Genomic DNA, 23,573 nt, shown 5'->3' with positions numbered 1-23,573 from the left:
GAGTGAGTTGTTCTAGAAACAAAAATCAAATGGATTTGGGAAAGAGAGTTTTCCTAGACTAAAAATGCTGGAGAGAGTTCTCCTAGGCATGTCAAAAGAATTGTTCTGTGGCTTTCGAAGAGAGTTCTCCTACACCGCGGTAATCCTAGATAGAAACAGCAAGCAGATCCTTGAGAATTAAAAAAAAATCCGAAGAAATTACTTTTAGAACCCGAAAATTTTTGGTAATTTATGAAGGATTTTTTTTTTCAAAAATCCCCTGAGGAAATTCAGGAATGAATCGTTGAAGAATTTTCTGTAGGAAATATCAGAAATTTTGGGAAAATATCCAAGGATATTCATGTTGGAATCTCTGAAGGCATTAATAAATAAACTCGTAGAATAAGCTACATATGAATTTCGGAATAAATTTTCAGAAAAATCGCAGGAGGAATAAATGTTGAAACTACTTGAAAAACTGTTGGAGAAAACCTAAAGAAACGATTTTCTAAGACAATCGCTTCCGGTGTAAGAATCTGTAATGGCTGAATTGTATACATTATATACTCACGTTTTGAAAGGCACTTAACTACTCATATAGTACAAAAACATAAAAAAGAAGTTGCACTATTGATTGCTGTTGCTGTTATAGCATTTATGTCTACTAAGTTTTGATGAAAGATTGCAGTTTCTTACTTTAAGGAAACTCTACAGAAAATCTCTCGTGAAAACTTATAGAACTTTCTAATGAAATACATTGAGGAATCCCTATGTAGCTCTCAAGTGAAAAACAGGTAAATCTGTACTCCATTTTCCATCTCTTCGAAAAATTATTAAACAAGACATTCAGGAGGAATTCCTGTCGTTTTTTTTTTTTTTTGAATTATCTGCTAGAATCCCTCCTTAATTTTATGAAGAATCACTCATTATGCAGTGACAGTTAATTTTAAGGAATCTCTAAACAAACTCCTAAACGATTTTTCGGAGAAATCTATCAAAAAATCATGGGAAAACTTTTGAAGAAAATGCTTGAGGAATTTATGAATAAATTTTAATTCTGATAATTTTCTGGAATAAATGTTTAAAGAATCTTTGCAGGGTTACTCAGGAGAAGTTCTGGATGTATTGCAAGAGGGCAGAACCGTTAGTTGAATGTTGTCTAGACAAGTATGTGGTAGAATGGAATGAATTTATGGAGAAGTTGATGATGTATTTTTTGGAGATTTCACTTGTATTACAGGGTTTTAAAATTTCTACTCTGTTTTTAGTACTATACGCTTAAGCTTGCACCAGAAAATCATGTTCACTCATTTTTTAAATTATTGATTTAAGCACAAAATTTTTGTTTTTATTTTTTGAACCTTCGTTGCATCCCTAAGGTTAAATTAACATTTTGAGTAAATTATGATTTTCGTGTGGTTTTCGAAATGTCAGGTACGAAAATAAAAATGTATCAAATGAAACCGCACACGGAGAAAACGGTAAACCCATATTTGAGTATTTTTCAACTTATTATGAGTTATTTTTAAACAGGGAGAGGTTTTATTTGTTCCTTCTATTGCTGTAAGAGAGCGAACAGCACAACAACCCAAAACCGAACCTTAGTGCGTCAACTCAAATTTGAGTTATTGGCATAGTACTGAAAATAGAATAATTTGATCTTCCGGTTGAGTGAAAATAATTTTAAAAAATACTTACTTTTTTGCATGGATGCACTTGGAAACAACTTCCACCCCATTAACTCAAAATTAGGTTAACGCACGAACCCCCCGAATTGAGTGAAATGAACTCACTTTTGAGTACTTCATTTTCTCCGTGCACAGGTTTTTGTCGACAAATTAAACGTTATGGTTGATCAAAAGTGTCATGTTTGAAATTTCGATTTTTTTTTAAATTTTTGGTTACTAGTGACGTTATGTGAACAAGAAAATTTGTAAAATACGGCACGAGACGAGGCTCTATTGTGATATTTAAAAAAAAAAAGATTTTATAAAAATATTTAAGAACACAATTTTTGTAAAAACAAATTATAAAATAAACTTTCAACTGACGAAATTTCAACGCAAAATTGTAGGACTTTTTCGGATGTTCTAATTACCCATTCAAATCCTATTTCGTTATAACGTTTATTCTCATTGTATTTCCTTCATATAATAACTACTAATCTGTTTCTTTTTTTTTTTTTTTGTTAGTATTCTTGCATTCTTTAGACTCTGTTCGGTAGTAGAAGAGATAATAGGTTGCTTCATTTTCCTTTCAATACGGCCCTTGAGACTGGATAGATGGGACAATCTGGCAAATCTGCGATGGAAAAGTCCGGTTCGATTTCCGACGAAAATCACATTCAGCTTGGAAAATTTGTAGTTCTAGGTTTCTAGTTTCACTCTGTTGCTAGTTTTTTTTATTTCTTCTCGGTATAGTAATAGGTATTAATCTTTTTTTTCTCTAATAATCTCTCCCTAGTTCAGGGTAGTTTGAATACTCCCCCTCTTTATTGGTTTCAATCGGTGTTCTGCGTTTATATTTGTTGTTGCTTTGTTTTTTTTATTATCCATTTTAAATTACATAGCTAACTAAGACTGGAAAAGGAAATTGGGAAATAGGGCGCGGGCGCAATACTTTCAGTATTGGATTATTGTTAGTAGGCGTGTTGTTTTTGAAACAAACCGTAACGCGATGGAACGCAACGTAACGTTAAAAAATATGATCGTTTTATTTATTAATAAATTGGAAGATAACATCACTGTTTGGGCTTATTTCGAGTGGACCTCTATGTATTATTAATTATTTGGTAAGATCATCAGATTTGAGGGGAATGACACCTTTTTCCTGATTGAGAAAAACAAAGTCGGCAACGAAATTGGTTCTATTTCTTTGAATTTTGTATTAAGCTTGTACGAAGCAAAAGTGAAAAGAGTGCATTTTCTTTCAATAATTCTCAAATCAGATCCAAATTGTGTCACACCCCTTAGGGCCAGGATTTGTAATATGATTGAAATGGTTTCTTTCGTGGCTAGTTACAAAAATATACTGATAGCAAACTCTTTCTTGTCATCATTCGTTGATTGCGTGTCGCCATCACCTCGATGAGTGTCTTTTTCCTTGGCTATTTTGTTTTATTCAAATGTAACGTTTCCTATGGATTAATGAGAAAAAGGGGATATTGGGGCCCCGGTTACCTAGTAGCGGCAAAGGTGGAGCAAATCACTACTGTAACACATTCAGCACATTTATAATTCTTTATTCGCTTGGATTTTTACTTATCAAATTGAAGTTTTAACTAGATCCCGTCTTCCGTACTTTGAGCGCTTCAAATCAACGAAAAAGGATAATGTGATACTAAAATAAAAGTAAACAATAAATAACGATGCAAGTAAATCGATATATTCTTTCGGCTTCAGCTTGTAATCAAGTAATTTGTAACATAAAACTTTTGTTCAGTTAAGATTTTCTCTTGGTAGTAAAACTACTTTCCCGGAATAAATTTTTCCCTCCGTGCCGTGGTTTCAAAAGTTTTGCATGCATAAGTGCGTGTGTGTGTATTGTTGCTTGAATAAAAAGTCAAATAATATGAACCTTAACTTAAAAAGAAGATGATCGTAGAGCGGTGCGGTACAACTTATAAAGCCTTACAACCTAACTTTTTCGACAAATAAATCTCTCGCAACGTCAGCGGCGAGGACGCCAACGAAAACGAGCGTCAATAACTTATATGCGTGTGTGAGTGTAACAAAAGATCTCAAAACAAACGAAGTTTCTTTTTCCGCATAATTATTCGCGACGCGCTCTTCTACTACTAATTTCTCCTTCCATTTTGTTTCGTTTCGTAGTAGGCGTGCGTATGTCTTTCTTCTGTTACAGAACAAAAAGTCGGCGCCACGCCTACTGCGCTGTCCATCGCAGTAATCACAATTGCAGCTTGTATTTTTTTATAGGTTTTTGTCTATTTTTCAATCAGAGTGCGTGTGTGCTGAGCTCCCTCTCAGTTTCGAATGTCACACATTTCTGGTTGCACTTCTCCTGCCCTCTGTAACACAGTACGTGAGTTTCACTCGCTCTTTATCCGTAATAATCTTTTTGAACCTTATGGTTTGAGAGCTCAGTTTGTAATTTTATTCTTCTTCAATTTGTTAGACTAGATACACTAATAATAAATCTGTTTCATCAACGCTCCTGCCCCATGACGTAATCGCGTTTCAGTTTTCAGACAATCGACAATTGAGTGCCTCTCCCGCGGGAGAGTTTGAGTGTCAAGGGAGGAGCGACTTTCTATTCTCTCTTGTTTTGTTTGTATTGGTGGAGAATTCTCCTTCCCGGAAGAGCGAAGCGCCTATCTTCGTGAGTTTCGCCATCTCACGCTTAGTTTGCGAAAACAATCAATAACTTAAACAATAACGAAACAATCTCTCACTTGTCGTCATTTTTCCATTTATTTCTACAGCTGGTCTCGCTTTCAACAATGTTTTTATTTACTGTTTTCAACCGTAAACGAATAGTACTTTTCAATGCGTCTGCTTTGTCTTCAACCGAAGTTCCTATACTTAATATTGAGAGGTGTATTTTCTTTCCATACTTTCGTATAATCATGTATGCAAAACTTTTACAGATATAACATACACTTAAAGCGAGAAAAATCATTCAATGTCGACGGTCAAAATTTCACCGACGGCAGCGCCGTTTTCTACTTTGTCGCTCTAACTTTGCCGCTTTATAAGCATGCTCGTCTGTCCATCTGTTTGTGTGGGTGTATTTGTGTGGCTGGGTACGGTACGGGTTTTTATATCCACCATTTTGGAACGACCGCCGATTGGTGAGACGTTTCTTTCATTTCTATTTTTGCCGGCTTTCGGGCACTGCGCGCAGAGGAAGCGTTTAAAAGTCCATTTGTCATGATTTCCGGGGTGGCGTCGGTGGTGGTCGTGATTCTTTGGGAATGTTTTCATATACTGCATGCGAAAAAGATAGACAAAAGTAAGGGAAAAAGATGTTAGAAATTGCTTACTAGTCTCTTGATGTCAAAGATAAAATAATCAATTTTTATTTCTTATTTAAAGAAAAATGTATTTTACACAGTGTGACCTTAACCCTCTAATAACCAAATTTTTATTTTCGATCTAAATATCATTTTTAGTTATCTAAAATCGTTCTAAACACGTTTTGGGCAATGATTTATTTTTATTTGCAAATCTATGAATTTTGGTTTTTGATTTTTATAATTTTTATTTTTGAACATCCCTATCCTTTTTCATTTTTTCTTGAAGCCTCTTCTAGCTACTGATTTTTAGCAATAATAAGATTTCAAGTTTTTACGGTAATTTTAAAAATATTATTTTTTTTATATTTTTCTGGAAGTATATTTATTTTCCGTGTAATTAACGGAAGAACAGATTTGAAATTATTTTAATACCACCAAGCTGTTCTTCTGTGATAGGTTGATAGTAGAAAAATATAAAAGGTACGATTTTTTATATTACACGTTAAATAAACTCTATACATGTGGGATTTTTAAAGTGAACACACCTAATGCACAGAAATGAAATCGGATAAAGTTGTGCTCTATATGAATTGTGTGAACTTGGTTGTTCAGTAGTTGAGTTAGAGTGCACACGATCGGTGCACGAATAAATAGATGAGTTTGAAATGATGTTTCAGTTTCGTAATCCGAAAGTGTTTGCGGGTTAACTAGTTTAAAATTCCGGGAATCAACATACATATGTAGATTATATAAGAATACAATTTTTCAAGCAATTTTCAAAAATACAAAAAAGTTTCAAAAGTCATAAAAAACTTTTCTTATATGCGTGTTATGAGTCAAGGTTAAAGCCAAAAATAAAATCATTTTGATTTTCGATCTACGAAAAAATACACAAAATTCCAAAGTGTACCCCGTCTAAAGGCGGGGTTGGGTATTAGAGGGTTAACTTAAAAATCACATTCACCACATTTTTTCGTAAGATATTAAAATTACAGGTTGGCCTCAGGATGAAGCTTGTGTACAACATTCCATGAAAGAAATTCTTTCGTGTAAAATTAAATGATATATATTTTAAATTTACACGTTCTTATATTTAGAGGTGTAAATTTCAGAATTTTTATCTGTGTAGAACTGTATAATTTTTTTATTTGACACCATACCTAGAATATAATTCGTTTCTTTGAGAAAATAAATCACACTTATCTCCCGTAATCTGGCAAAATTACATAAGCGCCATTGCAGTTTTCAACACATTTTTAGGACATCATTAAAAATTTCCGTATAGAACATCTTCTAAACTTGAATCAGTAACTTCTCCAGAAATGCCTTCACAAATTTCGGAATTTTTCGTGCACAATTGTCTTTTACGATTTCTTTAAGATATCAACAAAGAATTTCTCCTAAGTTTCGTTTCAGGAATTCCTCCAGCAGTTATTTTATATAATTGCATTGAAAAACTTAAAGATTTTTTCCTAGGCATTCATCCAAGAATTCCTCTAGGGATGTCTCAAGGCAAATGTCATAGATTTTTTTCTGAAATTATTGAAAAAAACATTTGAAAAAATGCGGAAGTAACCTCTGATGAACATTGTGTATGTTCCAAAATAACCATTAATGGACAAGGATCTCCGAACTCCTGGACTCTTGAGGAACTTTTAGAAGATAACCTAGAAAAATTTCTAACTTTTGAAGATTCTTTAGGATTTTGTTTGGAAAATTTAAAATGAAACTGTATAAATAATCTTTGGGTGTATTACTGAAGAATTTGCTAGAAAAAAATGTAGAGGAACTTCATGATGAATTCCAGGTTGAATTTATTGAGGAATTCCTGGAAGAGTGATCGAAAGATTTCTTCGAATATCTCTTCCAGTTGCAATTTCCAATTCCAGTTCCTATTTCTAGAGCAATTCCTGGGAGCAATCGTGGATAAATTCTTTAAGGAATTCTCATAAAAATCTATAAACATTTGTGGATTTTCTTGGAAGAATTTCTGTAGCAATCTTTGGGAGATCTTCTAGATTCTAGAGGAACAACTTGAGAAATTGATTTGAAAATTAGTTGAGAAATATTTGGAAGAATCTTAGATTATTCTTTGGAAAACATTAAAGTACTGCCTGAGAAAATTACTGGAGATAGTAGCGTGGGAGTGCTCAAAGATTTCCTGGAGCAAATTCATCCAAGCATCATTTGAAAACTCACTGAAATAGTTTCTGGGAGAATTTGTAGTTTAATTTCTTGACGAATTTCTGGAGATCCTTGTAGATTTTTTTGAAAGTATTCCAGATAAAATCTCCAGAGAAGTCGCTAAAATAACTCTTGAAGCTTCTCTTCGAGTAATCTGAGAAGAAGAACTTGTGGAATACTTGCAAGACTTTAGAATCATTTCGATAAAAATATAGAATTTTGCGATCATTCAATAGATCAAGAGATTTTTAAGAGGCTGGCAATAAATTAGAGACCAAGTCGCTATAAAGAGACTGGCTACCAGCCCTGCAATTCCATAAAATATTTGTATTTAGAATTCTCAATATATCTTCTTGAATTCTGTCATAAATTTCACCAATAATTCTTGATTAACTATATGAAAAGATCTATCAAAAAGTTCGCCTAGAGCCATTGAGACAATCTTAAAAGAAACTTGTAGGAATTCTAATGAGGAACACCCAAGCAACCAATCCAGGATATTTTCTTGCGGTTCAGAGAGATGCAGTTTCCTAAGTAATTTGTCCAGGATCAAGTTTTTTTTTGAGTTATATATGGAAAACTAGCCCAATGCGAATAAAATAACTTTTAGTGAGTTTTTGGAGGATTTTCCAAAAATAAAGATTTTTTCGGAATCTACAACTGTCTAGAAGAATTCACCAATAATTATTTCAAACACAAATTTCTGCAGGAATAATTCCAGGGATATTTCAAGGACTGAACTCAAAATAGAGTCCTAAGATTTTTCATAACATCATGTTTTTATTGAATAACATGATAGAGCGTGTTCTTGCTACTACTTTGGCATTTTTCTTGATACTTTAACTTCACACTTTTTATCATATTTGACGTCAAATCATACGTAGCTAGTCATTTCTAGCGTAGCTTTTCATCCAGGCGAAAACATAAATGGAGAAAAAATATTGAAATATTTCTGATGATTGTACCCCGTCTGGCATAAAGTCGTTTGGCATAAGGTCGTTTGGCATAAAGCCGTTTGGCAAAAAGTCGTTTGTTATAACAGTCGTTTGGCATAATGGACGTTTGGCATAATGATTGACTTAGAATCAATATCGGAATTTTTTAAGCTTTTACCGAGATCAACACCACTGAGCCCATAGCAAAAAATTTTGGTAGGTTGTCAACAGGCGTGGTGTTCGTTCAGAGATTTTCCAAGCAATGAATGTCAAAAAATTGTGTGACATTAGAGAGCATAACTAAATAAAACTCGTGACTGGTCTGGTGGAATATCTTTTCGGAATAATATTTTTTCCTACATCGCAGAACGCAGAATATCTTTGAACTTGTTGCGATCTACATATTTGAAAATAGTAAATTGTCCTAGTTTGGTGTTACGTCATGAAAATAACTTCTTTTGAAGGAAACATATATTTGCAAAATACTAAACGCTCTAATCCAAAGATCTATCAATGCAGCATAATGCAAAAATAACTTATATACAAGAGCAGATTATTTCTCTTTTAAAATAATCAAAGCTCTAACGCAAAAAAAATGTTCTCACAGCATAACTCAAATGAACAACAATTTTCAAAAGAAAATATTTGTGGCAACACTTTTCAGCGATTCAATATAAATTTTAATTTTGGCAGTTTGCATCAAAAACACCGTCTGTTATTGAAAGAAGGATATCATGCATTTGCAAAAAAATGTGTTGAATATTGGCAGGTACTAAAGAAATTATCATTATAACAGCACATCTTGCAAGAATTGATAAAACAGCATAATATAAAAATGGTTAACATTTAGCTTTACTAAATAATTAAATTTAAAACAGTATAACTATAAAGAACAGCCTATTTTTAAAAGAAGGCAAAATTTATGATTAAACCAATAAAAGATTGGACGCCAAAAATTATTGCGGAATATTAAAACGAAAAGATATTATAAATTTCGTTAAGAATCATGAAAGTGATTGTGCTACTTTTCCCGAATGTCGTTTCTCTGAATGTCGGTTACCCGAATGCCAGTTCCCATAATGACCCTTTTCCCCGAATGACCGGTTTCCCCAAAAAGTGGAGCAGTTCAAATAGGTGCTGTAATAGTCTTCAGTGGCTGGATAGTAAACGAGAAAGAACGATAAGCAATCAAAAGAAGGAGGTATTCTGTCATTGTCGGCTATACAAATGTTGGCAAAAATGCTGAGTACGGTAAAACTCGAAAGAACCGTCAATTAAATAAAGATGGGCAGTTCGTTCACCACCCTGAAATGTATAAAGTTACGACAATTATGAGAGCTTAAAACTTTTCGGGGAAGTGGGTAAGTCGGGAAAACGGGATATTCGAGGAACTGGCGTTCGGGGAAACGACATTCGGGGAAAAGTAGCACACTCCAGCGAAGTAACTGCAGTAATAGATTTCTCTTTTCGCTGATCAGATCAATGTTATCAATTGATGCTCTTTTGTCAGTTGGAAACAAAAAAAAATATTTTAAAATATAGCTCCAAAGAACTGCCTATGTATAAAAGAAGGTGAAATTTATTAAAATTTTTAATTAACAGTTTTAATACCTATAACTATGGTTACACCATATTAAGAAAAAAAACTAGAACGTCTGGAACAAGGGCAAATTTTGTGCTAAATGTATGAAAATCTTCAGCGCAAAAAATAATTCCGAAATTGAATCCAATAATTCCAATATTCCGAAAATTTATTCCAATTTATTCCAAATTTATCCAAGAATTAATAATTGAAAGAAGGGTAATTTATGGATAAATAATAAAATACTATTGGCAATAACTTTCCTAGTATGCTTTAGTTTATTCAAGAGCATATGATTGTTGAAAGTGTCATTTTGTATCAATTGACTCCAAAACAAGCCTGATGTAATCAGAAAGATTCAATAGAAACGTAAGAACGAATGTCAACTTGAGAAATCTTTGATTCCAAATTCATTATGCCAAACGACTATTATGCCAAACGACCATTATGCCAAACGACCATTATGCCACATGACCATTATGCCAAACGACTTTATGCCAAAGGGCTTTATGCCAAACGACTTTATGCCAAATGACCTACCACCATTTCTGATCACAAAAGTGCCTTTTTATGTGCAATATGGGTAACGAAGAGGTAGCTGATACAATAACTAGGTGTAATGTTGCAGTAACGAACATTCTTGGATCTCTTTTTTTGTCATTTTCTCCATGTCATCGTTTGGTAAGATGAGGCGTTGTTGAAAATCACGCTGGATTTAATCCCAGGTCTCTTGTCAATTGACGCCGTTGTGGCCGAAACGTCTCGTAAAATGGCTTAAAGTTTTACTTTTCACTTTTCTATTAACACTGGGGTTGTTCATATCTGACATTTCGGAAGCGACACGGAAAACAAAATACACCTAAAATTTGAGTTCAAACCAAGAGGTGTGACAATATCTCATAACATGAAATGTTTTTTGGACTTAATCTAATGAAAAACATTTAAAAATTAAGTAAACTTGTGTTTCTGGTCTAAACTAGAGCGTTTGGTACTAAAATTGGAAGAGGGCTTAAGGATTCTCGGAGGAATTTTTCAAGAAATTTTAGAAAAAAATGCAAAATATTTTTCTTGGGATCTTTTACGGGATTTATTGAAAAATTCATAAATTTCTGCAGGAATCTAAACTAGGAATTTCTCTTGCAAAAGGAGTTTCTCAGATAATTCTTCCTGTAATTTCATTACAATAACAATAATTTAACTTTTTTCCTGCAGATGAAAACCCTGAAGAAATGTTCGCGTTAATCCCTGCAAGAATTCTCAGAGTAATTCCAGGTGTAATTGGTAAAACATTTCCGGTAATTCATGCCCGAATTACATTACCAGCTTCTTGTAACGCCTTTAAAATAACTCCTGGAAAAAATGCTAAAAGAATTCATTGAAGCAGGATTGCTTGGAGCAAGTCCTGAAAGACGAATGCTATCATAGAAAAATCCTAAATAAACACAATATAAAACCGTGAAGACCAGTTTGTAAAAGAGTTGGAAAATAATTGGGTATTCACAAAATTAGTGTTAACGATTGTGCTACTGTTCCCCGAATGACCCGTTTCCCCGAAAAGCCATGTTTTTCAAGAATTACCTTCAGTGTCAAAGGGGTTGACTAGGAAGACCGATTGGCCATTAAAAAGAAGGAGATATTTGGTAATTCTTGACTAAACACATATTGACAAACATGCCAAGTACGTTGAAACTCGAAAGAATCGTCAATCAAATTAACCTTTACGTTACCGGCCTCCGACAAGGCATTTTCAAACAGCTGCCATTTCGTCAATTTCCATTCGATTTTTTTGAAACTACCCTCAGTTTACTTTAAAAAGGTTCCAGTTATTTGTCATAAATGGACAATTCTGTATTCGGAACCATGCCGGAGATATTCCGGGTTGTACTGGGGTCACGAGGGTGCCAAATTCGGGAAATGTGATTATTTTTTTATTTATTTCAGCTACAACACTAAAGTTTTCATGTAAAACGTGAGATAATGGTCGATTGTCATCATTTCAACATAATTTGAATAAGTGGACCGGTCCGGAACATCGTAGCCGGTTCCGCCAGGGCCACTTTGGGGACACTTCCGTTTCATGTCCAAAACATACCGTGCGACGTCTCAATCTTCATGAATTCGGGAGAACATGTCAATAAAGGAAGAATAAACTAAATTTCAATAGATTTGGTCACTCTAGAGCACCTGACACAGGTTCTGCCAGGGTCTCTTTGAGGACATTTCCGTTTTTTGTCGGAAACATACCGTGCGACGTCTCAATCTTCGTGAATTCGAGAGAACATGTCATTAAAAGAAGAAAAACTCCGGTACAAACAGATGTGGCCACTCCAGATCCTGGCACAGGTTCCACGACGGCCTATTTGGGGACATTTCCGTTTTATGTTCAAAACATACCGTGCGACGTTTCAATCTTCTTGAATTCGGAAGAACATGTTAATAAAGGAAGAATAAACTAAACATCCATAGATGTGGCCACTCCAGAGCACCTGACACAGTTTTCGCCAGGGCCTTTTTGAGGACATTTCCGTTTTTTGTCGGAATCATACCGTGCGACGTCTCAATCTTCGTGAATTTGGGAGAACATGTCAATAAAGGAAGAAAAACCTCGGTACAAACAGATGTGGCCACTCCAGATCTCCTGACACAGGTTCCAAGAGGGCCTTTTTGGGGACATTTCCGTTTTATGTTCAAAACATACCGTGCGACGTTTCAATCTTCTTGAATTCGGAAGAACATGTTAATAAAGGAAGAATAAACTAAACATCCATAGATGTGGCCACTCCAGAGCACCTGACACAGGTTTCGCCAGGGCCTTTTTGAGGACATTTCCGTTTTTTGTCGGAATCATACCGTGCGACGTCTCAATCTTCGTGAATTCTGAAGAACATGTCAATAAAAGAAGAAAAACCTTGGTACAAAAAGATGTGGCCACTCCAGATCTCCTGGCACAGGTTCCGCCAGGGCATCTTTGACGACATTTCCGTTTTTTTATCGGAAACATACCGTGCGACGTTTCAATCTTCGTGAATTCGAAAGAACTTGTCAATAATAGAAGAAAAAATCGGTACAAACAGATGTGACCACTCCAGATGTCCTGACACAGGTTTCACGAGGGCTTCTTGGAGCACATTTCCGTTTTATGTCCATAAACATACCGTGCGACATCTCGATTTTCATGAATTCTGAAGAACTTGTCAGAACATGTAATGGAAGATTAAGAGCTTCTGGCACAGGTTCCACGATGGCCTCTTTGGGGACATTTCCGTTTTATGTCCAAAACATACTGTGCGATGTCTCAATCTTTGTGAATTGGAAAGTACATGTCAATAGAAAAAGAATCAACTTATTATCAACTGATGATATCAATGCACTATGGTCCAGGAATCAGTTTTACGCGGAAAGATGCATTATGAGCTGTAGAATGAAACATTAGACAAAAACGGTCTTCTACAAAGTTGTTTGTATTAGTTGAGCCCTTTGTTTGGTTTTATTGAAAATTAGGGTGGACCACATTTTCATAGAAATGATTTAACTAACTTTCTTATTTGTAGAAATTATATTATACATGCTTCAGCAAAGTTATAGACCATTTAATTTCAAGCAACTTTGCCAAAAAAAGTTTTTTTGTATCTCTTAAATTGACCGATTTAGAGCTTTTTTCCTACGGTGACATAGGGTGGTCCGAACAAAACTTGTTTTCTAGCTCTAGAGTTTTCAATTCAAGTTTCTCATCAAAGTAGTCTATGAAACACTTTTAGAGCTTTGAAAAATGCGTAATTTGGTTAATGAAGAAACTGGCTATCTCCTTCCGTTTAGGAGTTATTATTGTTTTTCTTCCAAAAACATACTTACTTTGATTGTGAATTTCTCTGATTGGGGCAAACATAAAAAATATCTTTTGACGGCATTCAAAAGACAAAATAAAATTGTATATTATGTCAAAAAATTACAGATGTGTTATTTTTGTAACTTATTAGAGTTACGTCTTGAAAATCAAACATTTTTTATCACAAAAACTTTAATAACTTTTGAACTAAAATAGATATTAACAATCTTTTTACATGAAAATTTGCGTTTTGTTAAGTTCTAAAAGTCGTTCATAGACGACTTTGACGAGAAAATAATATTAAAAAAACTAGATGCATAGCATAGCATAGCATAGCATAGACTGACTGTACATGTCAATGGTTGCTACTCCGTGATTGATCGGAACTGGTAAGAATTGCACTACGATCCAAATGAATAAGGGATGGGAGTTTCCGCTTACTCTCGAAGTGCAATTTTAGCAGATCTAATATTATTGATCAATAACGGCGCCGGCCAAGTCCTTACAGTCAGTTGGGATGAGGAAGGAATGTTAGGGTGTAATGATTGTTGCTTCTAGAGACCGAGAATACCTCTGCATCTCCACAATCACCACGGGAAGGGTGTTTATTAGTGAGGGAGGAAAAGATCTGGGAGTCACCTCTGGTCGGTGATGCGATCCATGGACAAGGGGGAAATATACGACTTATATTTAAAGCTAGTTTTGTATTTTTGTCTCGAGAAGTTTTTGGTAGAAGCTTTAAAAAATAGGTCAACATCGATAATGTCGAACAATTCAAAAGACGTTTTTATTAATGTCGAAAACTGAAAATTACATGTATATATTTTAAATTATATGAAACAGGAATAATGCCGACACTTGTAGTGACGAACCATACATAGTTTGTTTGAAAATGACATATGAGTATTACTGTGCATTTTGTCTCGATATGGTAGAAGTTTTAAAAAATACGTCAACATTCACAATGTCGAACAATTCAAAAGATAATTTTTAATAATGTCAAAAAGAGAAAAATATATGTATATTGAAATTGTATAAGAAAATAGCATAATGCCGACACTTATAGTGACGAACCATACAAAGTTTGTTTTAATATTACATAAAAGTTACGCTTTCAAGAAAAAATGTGTTATCATAAGCATGAAACGAACTCACCAGTTGGTAATCCATTCTCGACTGAACACAAAACTGACACTGACAGCAAAACTTCTTGGCGTTCCGAAAACAAACCGTCTTGCTTGGGCCTTCCCAAATACCTACCCAGCAAGACGCTCCAAAACAGGGAAAAAAAAAAATTCTCCGGCGACGAAAACACGCGCGAAACCGTGAGCAAAATATATCGGACGACGCAAAACCGAACTGTCCTGCTTGGGCTTCACGAAGCACTACCCAGCAAGACGCTCCAAACAGGAAAAAAAAAGAAATTCTCCGGCGACGAAAACGCGCGAAATTGTGAGCAAAATCTAACGGACGACGCAAAACCGAACTGTCCTGCTTGGGCTTCACGAAGCACTACCCAGCAAGACGCTCCAAACAGGAAAAAAAAAAGAAATTCTCCGGCGACGAAAACGCGCGAAATCGTAAGCAAAATATATCGGACGACGCAAAACCGAACTGTCCTGCTTGGGCTTCACGAAGCACTACCCAGCAAGACGCTCCAAAACAGGGAAAAAAATATTCTCCGGCGACGAAAACGCGCGAAATCGTAAGCAAAATATATCGGACGACGCAAAACCGAACTGTCCTGCTTGGGCCTCACGAAGCACTACCGAGAAAATAATATTAAAAAAACTAGAGTTAAAAAACTTATTTTTGTTGGACCACTTTGCGATGATTAGGAAAAAATGCTCTAGATTGGTCAAATTTTGAGCTACAGAAAAACTTTTTTTGGCAAAGTTGATCAAAATTTCAAGTTCTACCGCTTTGCCTAAGAGCATATACCAGTATTTTTGCAAATCAAAAAGTTGATTATATGATATGTGTGATATTGTGGACCACCCTAGTTTCAAATGACACAGTATGAAAGCTTACATTTTTAGAAACAATTTTGTAGAAGATCATTTTTGTCTAAAATTTCATTTTCATGCTCAAAATGTAAAATAATAAAGAAATACATACCATGAAAATCTTCAAAATAGTTTTAGAGCCCTATCTTTCTTATTTCAGATTTCTCGTCAAAGCGGTCTATTAACGACTTTAAGAACTTAACAAAACGCAAATTTTCATGCAAAAATATTGCTGATATCTATTTTAGTTCAAAAGTTATTAAAGTTTTTCTGCTTAAAAACCTTTGTTTTTCAAGGCATTTTATTAGAGTTACAAAAATAACACATCTGTAATTTTTTGATATAATATACAATTTTATGTTGTCTTTTGAATGCCGTCAAAAGATATTTTTTATGTTTGCCCCAATCAGAGATATTCACAATCAAAGTAGGCATGTTTTTGAGAGAAAAACAACAATAACTCCTAAATGAAAGGAGATAGCGAGTTTCTTCACTCACCAAATTACGCATTTTTCAAAGCTCTAAAAGTGTTTCATAGACTACTTTGATGAGAAATTTGAATTGAAAACTCTAGAGCCAGAAAACCAGTTTTGTTCGGACCACCCTATGTCACTGCAGGAAAAAAGCTCTAAATCGGTCAATTCAAGAGATACAAAAAAACTTTTTTGGCAAAGTTGCTTGAAATTGAATGGTCTATAACTTTGCTGAAGCATGTATAATATAATTTCTACAAATAAGAAAGTTAATTACACAATTTCTATGAAAATGTGGTCCACCCTAATTTTCAATAACACCAAACAAAGGGCTTAACTAATACAAACAACTTTGTAGAAGACCATTTTTGTCTAATGTTTCATTCTAAAGCTCAAAATGCATCTTTCCGCGTAAAACTGATTCCTGGACCACTGTGCAATGGTTCAATCGCCGCGACTTGATGTGTCAGTGAATCATCGATTTGTTTTCGGCGAGAATTAACGTACAAATAAATTGCCAGATTGTCCGGACGTTTCGGTCGTTTTACTGGCCTACGACCATCTTCTGCGGACTCTAAAATATATGTTTTTAACATGTAGAACACATCAAAAATATAAAATTAACAGCTTACAATCTTCTAGCCGTTTGTTTACAGTTGGACGGCCATAACTTTTACAAACATCATAATACATAAATTTCTACATACAACATACATACAAATATCTTTTGGTCATGTGTTGGTAATAGATTAAAGCTTAGTTATAATAGAGTTGTACGCCGTCTTAAAATTGGCAGAGTCTTTCTGTTTGTTTACAACATTATCATGGCCTCGTATCTTAATGTGAAAAGTTTCTGTTATTAATCTAGTGTAGCTATTTGTAACTTTGTCAAGTATTTTTGTCTTGTCAAAGTCGAAAATATGTCCTTCTTTTATAGTGTGTTGTGACAATCCTGTACCAGATATGTTTTTTGTTTTTACATTATACTTATGTTGACTTAGACGTTTACACAAAAATTGACTTGTTTCACCAACGTACGATTTTTCACATGCACCACAAGGAATCTCATATACTACATTTATGTTTTTGTCTTTAGTTTTTGTAAATAGTACATCTTTAATATTGTCAACTGGTTTATAAGCCACCTTAAAGTCGTGTTGTCTTAGATATCTAGATAGCTTTTCACCTAGTCCTTCAATATATGGTATCGTTATAAAATTGTTCGTAGCGTTTTCCTTGTCTTGTAGTGTATTGTACATTTTGTGTAGTCTTTCCCTAATAACACGTTTAAAACGGTTAAACAAATTCTCACAGGAAACAACTACCCGTGTTTCCTTGTAGAAAAAGTAGCTAGAACAAGTTTAAAATGCTCAATTTTACATGCTCACTACCGCCACTTAACGGCAAAATCGAGAACCAAACTGCTTGCAGGGCTGGTAGCCATCAGACAGCAAAATAATAATGGCTTTAGTGACCAAAATGATCAAAAATGTGACCAAATAGTGACCAAAAAGTTACTTGAAAACTACAAGTATTAGTCATAAAAATGGCTAGAAATGAAAATACGTTCTATGTGTATATTTACCCCTCTACTAGCACCATCAATTTCTTACAACAAAAAAGTATTCATATTGCAATGAGTTTTTCGTTTTTTGTTTTTTGGAATAAGTGTCGATTTTATTCATTGGTCATCTGGATCCAGTATTATTCCCAAATTCCTTGGGGAACCGATGCGTTGCCATAGCCTACGGCTACAGATTTTTTTTCTCGTGCTCGGTTGTTCACTTTTTGAAACAATTTAATGAGAGTCTTTAGATGTCTGATGATGATGATGTCTGAAGTAATGAAACGATTTGGTGCAACCTTCTTCTTCTTCTTCTTTCTGGCGTTACGTCCCAACTGGGACAAAGCCTGCTTCTCAGATTAGTGTTCTCATGAGCACTTCCACAGTTATTAACTGAGAGCTTTCTTTGCCTATTGACCATTTTTGCATTTGTATATCGTGTGGCAGGTACGAAGATACTCTATGCCCAGGGAATCGAGAAAATTTCCTTTACGAAAAGATCCTCGACCAGCGGTATTCGAACCCACGACTCTCAGCATGGTCATGCTGAATAGCTGCGCGTTTACCGCTACGGCTATTTATGGTCCCGTTTTGGTGCAACCGTTTTTGATATATGAGCATTTATGTTTGTGATACCACTCTGGCCGAAGGAGGATCTTGAAAACTTCAAAACACACCATATTCTAATTTTAGGATTGCTTGGAGACGACTCAACCGATTTGTATGATTGTTTTTGCAAAGAAACTCCTCATTATCTTACATTGTACAGCTCTTATTTTATTTTTTTGATAAATTGGCCAAAACAAAATGGTGGTCAAAGAAATTTTGTATGGAGAATGTCGGTCCCCAAGGAACATCGGAATACCTTCAAAACTAGGCCACCAGTGATTAACATCGACACGGATTCCTAAACGAGAAGAGTTTTTTGAGATCTTGTGAAAAAAAGGTGCAAAAATGTCGAGAAACAAAAAAGTTATAGCGATTTGAATATGTTTTTAGCGGTAAAAAATTAAGCTGCCGGTAGCGGGTCAATGAACAGGTGGATTTGACGTTAGGTAATCGCCACTGATCTCACTATTGGATAATTATTATCTTCCAGCAATGTTCAAGAATTCATTATAGAAATGTGTTTTTGTATAGAAATAGTTGAACAAAGTTGTGTAAAAAAGCAGTGTCAAGAGTAAATCGATGGAAAATGTATTGTCTATTTGTTGGAATTTCTAGCAAAATAGCTAGTACTATCGAAGTCCTGGACGAGTTTCCGTCAAACTCAAATTTTTTTTGGATGTAATTCCTAGCCGTCTCTGGCTTATCTTCCGAAGCAGTTTTGATGATGCTCTTTCAGAAAGCTAGTCTAGGATTTCTTCTAAAGCCGTAGATTACTCAGATCAGATATTGGTCCTGGTTTTTACCAAAATTTTATAAAATATTCCGGACAAAAATTCAAATAGAGTTGCGTTCTAAGTTATACCAGAATCATCGCAAAAAAATTTCCCAGGAAATTTTTAAATTTTCCGTTGGAAATGTCTACGGAATATTGACTTGAGTTCTTCCAGAAAATTAGCCGGGAGTCTATATTTTTCTTGAGTCAAGAATCTTGACGCTTTGATTCCCAAAACACACTATAATTGTCTTTATAATAACAAATATCTATTTATTTCTGTTTGTGTTTGTAAAGCTAACCCAGCCTATAATATTCAAATTCATTATCATCAGATCACGAAAAAAGTGACTTTAGTGACCATTTTCCTGAAAAAAGTGACTTTAGTGACTTTTTGTTGGAAATAGTGACTTTTAAGTGACCAGGTCGAAAAAAGTGACCAAGTCACTAAAAAGTGACTTGCTACCAGCCCTGAGCTGCTTGTCTTCCGGATGTCCTTGATCTTCTGAACAACTTTGCCGAAGACCCGAAATTTCTATCTCTTGTGAATCATAAGCTAGAACAAGTTTAAAATGCTCAATTTTACATGCTCACTACCGCCACCTAGCGGCAAAATCGCGAATCAAATTATTTGTCTTCCGGATGTCCTTGATCTTCTGAACAACTTTGCCGAAGACCCGAACTTTCTATCTCTTGTGGATCACAAGCTATAACTAGTTTAAAATGCTCAATTTTACATGCTCACTACCGCCACCTAGCGGCAAAATCGCAAACTAAACTATTTGCCTTCCGGATGTCCTTGATCCCCTGAACAACTTTGCTGAAGATCGCTTCTTTGCAAGTCGTAAGGATCTCGAGATATAGCAATGTGAATTTACCTGTTTTGAAGTGATGCTAAACTTTTTGGGGGTGATTCAATATTCAGCTGAGTGTTGCAATACTTATTTTAGTGAGTTCGTATTTATGACGGGTAGTCTATGTTGCTGTTTCTATTACACGGATAGATCACCTAAAATACTGTTAAAAATCTGGAAAACAGTAGAAATTTTTAGTAGACGTAACTACCCAAAAGTCAACCAAAAGCACACCTCTTTGATTTTGGGCTCCTCAGTTGTGTTTGACTTGGCAAACAAGCCGCATCAACATGGGCTTATGATGCAATCAACTATACAAAATTTAATAAAATTTTGTTAAAAGAAAATGTTTGTTAAAATCAAACTATATTAACATAGGCAGTGATGGTAGACTCACACTCAAATCTCATTCTATGAGTTCTCCCGCGAGAACAAACTCATTTGAGATCTGCTTCGCAAAACTCACTCATGAGATTATGTGGCAGCCAACTCATACATGTTTTGAGCTACAACTCAAGCGTGGAAAAATTCAAGCATGAGAAATGAGAATTTGAGTTTTTCGCTACGCTGAACGTAGGTATACGAACATGTTGATAAAAATCTTGATGCCATCTGATAATTTAAAATACATGGAAAAACATACTCTATGACTTGACATTGGGTGAAGTTTTAAATACAAAAACGTTTTTCATAATAAGCTTATAAGCTTATAAGCTCAATCTCTGAATAAAGAGTTTGATTTCAAGCGTTTGTTACAATGCAGTTTGGATGAAACCATTTGTTTTATATAAAAATCACGAATTGTGGCTTTGGCACAGAATCGTACCTGTGGATAGTGTTACTGCAACATGACTTCCACAGCCTTCAATTGAGAGTATTCTTCGCCAACTCCCACTAAAAGTGCTTCTATGTAGCTCAAATGAATAATTTTTCCATAAGTATTGACTGCCGTGAATCGCAAGTCAGTCCCATCTGTAAAAAGTAGGCATAGAGAATGGGGTATGAAGTTTCCAAAAAAAAAACGAAATGGCAGCTGAAAGAGCATTAGAAGATATGTTGAAAACTAGAGCTCAACCTTATTTTGACGAAAATGCAGATGGGACTGACTTGCGATTCACGACAGTTGACAGCTATCGAATCAATTCGATCCCACCTTTATACGTACCTGATGAAGGGTTATTCAAGTCAGTCACAGCCCTCGGTAGTGGTAGTTGTGAGTCCGATGTCGACCTGTGCGAAAAAGCTATACATTAGTGTGAATAACTAAGCAGAAGACCCGTCCTACAATTATTAAAATAAAAAATAAAAAACAATCAGATTTTGAGTTTAAAATAAAGCGCTTAACTTAAACCAACTACAAGCAAATTAAACTATTCTATAAAAAAAAAAAAAAAAAAACAGAAACGTTAAAGTAAGGAAGATCCAATTTCATAAAACATAACTCAGATCGTGACAACATCAACCAACTAACATCAAACAAGTACGGTTATACCTAGTGGTGTGATTATGCGAGCGATTGTTTTGCAAGTCTTGTCTAATGTTTAGGCTAAGTGTCGACAGCGATACCGGCAAAGCAGAACAGGCCCGCTGCACCTCACCGTTGTCTAAACATGCATATCTTTTTTTTTCGACGGAGCGAGAGAGAGCGAGAGACAGAGAGTGATAAAAAGAACGAAAGAGAACAAACCAACTCGGTCAAGAGAGGTGCGCTTTGGAACGAATGATCGAACTTAAAAATTTAAAGTGAGAGATCCGAGATAGTGCTTTGCAAGCGACCGCTCTGAATGGTCGGATGGAGAACGCCTGGAGGTAGGCAACCTCCGGCAAAAACCACCAACAGATGGCACTGCTCGGTTTGAATCAGTCACGACTTCTCACGTGTTTGGAATTCGACGATTACCGCGAAAACATACAGCATCAGAATACCAATCCAACATCGCCTTAGTCAAACTTCGAACGAAACCAGAAACCAACCGCAGAGATTTCGTAACACAAATAGTAAATTGAGCGGCGAGCCATCGACGTCAATGGCGGCGACGACGGCAACGACCACGACGAGGCGTGATCTGATTGTTGATGATTGCGGGCTAATCAAGTTTCAAGGTCACGCCAGCCAACCGCGACACGACTTATTCTTCCTGACACACTGTTATGCAGATTTCCATGTGCTGTACGAAGCGAACGCTTGATCTCTACCTACTAATTAGCATTCCTATGGGAAATCAAGAATGGCGAACGAGCGTCAGACTGCAGGTATTAAGAACACGATACAATGTAGGCGCGGGATTTCGAAGAATGGTCGTAAGATCGAGGCTGACAAAGGTCGCAAGAAACTTGGTTGACACACAGAATTTACTATCCTTACTTTTTATGATTGGCTTAGTAGAACGTCATTTCACAGAGGAGATGCTTTTTGAGATCAATCTTGCGTATCATGAAGGCCCAGAACCGTAACGAAAGAAAACGTGTTTTGATCGAGTTAAGAACTGTCTTAAACAGTTTCTTCATTCTCTTGAATTTAAATGAAAAAATCATGGACATTTTTTAACGATTCGGCAATTCCTTATGATAAACTTCAAACAAACCAACTTCTCCTGCAAGTTGTTCCCTCTTCTCCTGGAGTTTGTTCCAAATTCTCCTGGAAGTTGTCCCAATTTCTCCTGGAAGTTGTCCAAACTTCTCCTGGAAGTTGTCCCAACTTCTCCTGGAAGTTATCCCAACTTCTACTCGAAGTTGTCAGAACTTCTCCTGGAAGTTGTCCCAACTTCACCTGGAAGTTGTCTCAACTTCTCCTCGAAGTTGTCCTAACTTCTCCTAGAAGTTGTCCTAACTTCTCCTACAAGTTATCTCAACTTCTCGTGGAAGTTGTCAAAATTTGTCCTCGAAGTTGTCCAAACTTCTCCTGGAAGTTGTCCCTACTTATCCTGGAAGTTGTCCCTACTTCTCCTGGAAGTTGTCCCTACTTCTCCTGGAAGTTGTCCCTAGTTCTCTTGGAAGTTGTCCCAACTTCTCCTGATAGTTGTCCCAATTTCTTCTAAAATTTGTCCCGATTTCTTATAAAAGTTGTACCAATTTCTTCTGAAAATTTTCCGAATTTCTTTTAAAAATTGTCCGAACTTCCCCTGCAAGCTGTTCCAACTTCTCCTGGAAATCGTCCCAACTTCTCCTGCAAGTTTTTCGAACTTCCTCTGGAAGTTGTTCAAACTTTCTCTCGAATTTATCCGCATTTTCTCTGTTAGTTGTCCGAACTTCCCCTTGAAGTTGTCCGAAATCCCTCTGAAAATTACCGAAATTCTCCTGGAAGTGGCCCGAACATTCCTGGAAGTTTCCCGAACTTTCTCTGGAAGTTGTCCGATCTTTTTCAGGAAATTAGATTGGATTGAACCATAGAAGTTGGGTGAACTTCCATGGGACAACTTTCTGTCATTTCTCTATCATTATAGCTTATTTCCAAAACATTATAGTGAATGATATCTAACTCTATCGCATTTTTAACCAAAATTATTAGAATTAAATTCTTGAAGATGTTGAAATTCACTCTTGGTGAGACCATTCTATTTATTTCATTTTTATTTTTTGACAATGTGCCAAGTTATTGTCTTCCCGCACCCAAAAGGCATTTAGCCCGTTCAACTCGTGTTTGTCAGTGTTCATTTTATTGTGTTTAAAAGTAATATCACAAAATGACCGGTAATTATTAAGTGTTACTATAGGCTGAACTATTGGCACCGCTTAAACTTTCGTAACTCCTGCTGTTGGATTGGTATTCTATGGTTCATTTTATTCTCTATATTAATAGTGGTGTGACGCAGTG

At 35.5% G+C, this 23,573-nt stretch overlaps 1 protein-coding gene across 5 annotated transcripts in view; it reads right to left on the bottom strand.

Annotated features, from left to right (window-relative positions):
• Positions 1-3,341: 3,341 nt before the first annotated feature.
• The window catches only part of LOC5570773 (tyrosine-protein phosphatase corkscrew), a 438,185-nt gene continuing 417,953 nt past the window's right edge, over positions 3,342-23,573 (bottom strand). For all 5 annotated transcript variants that reach the window (XM_021849370.1, XM_021849372.1, XM_021849371.1 and 2 more), the window contains 2 exons: positions 20,925-20,989; positions 3,342-4,925 (listed from right to left, as the gene is read on the bottom strand). In XM_021849370.1, coding sequence (XP_021705062.1) covers positions 4,867-4,925; positions 20,925-20,989 — 124 coding nt within the window. In that variant the 3' untranslated portion in view covers positions 3,342-4,866. The remainder of the gene's footprint in view (positions 4,926-20,924; positions 20,990-23,573) is intronic.

This window comes from Aedes aegypti, chromosome 3 (genome assembly GCF_002204515.2).
Source record: "Aedes aegypti strain LVP_AGWG chromosome 3, AaegL5.0 Primary Assembly, whole genome shotgun sequence".
Classification (NCBI taxonomy): Eukaryota; Metazoa; Arthropoda; class Insecta; order Diptera; family Culicidae; genus Aedes; species Aedes aegypti.
The sequence above is the reverse complement of the archived record's forward strand: the minus strand, read 5'-3'. Positions and strand labels throughout refer to the sequence as shown.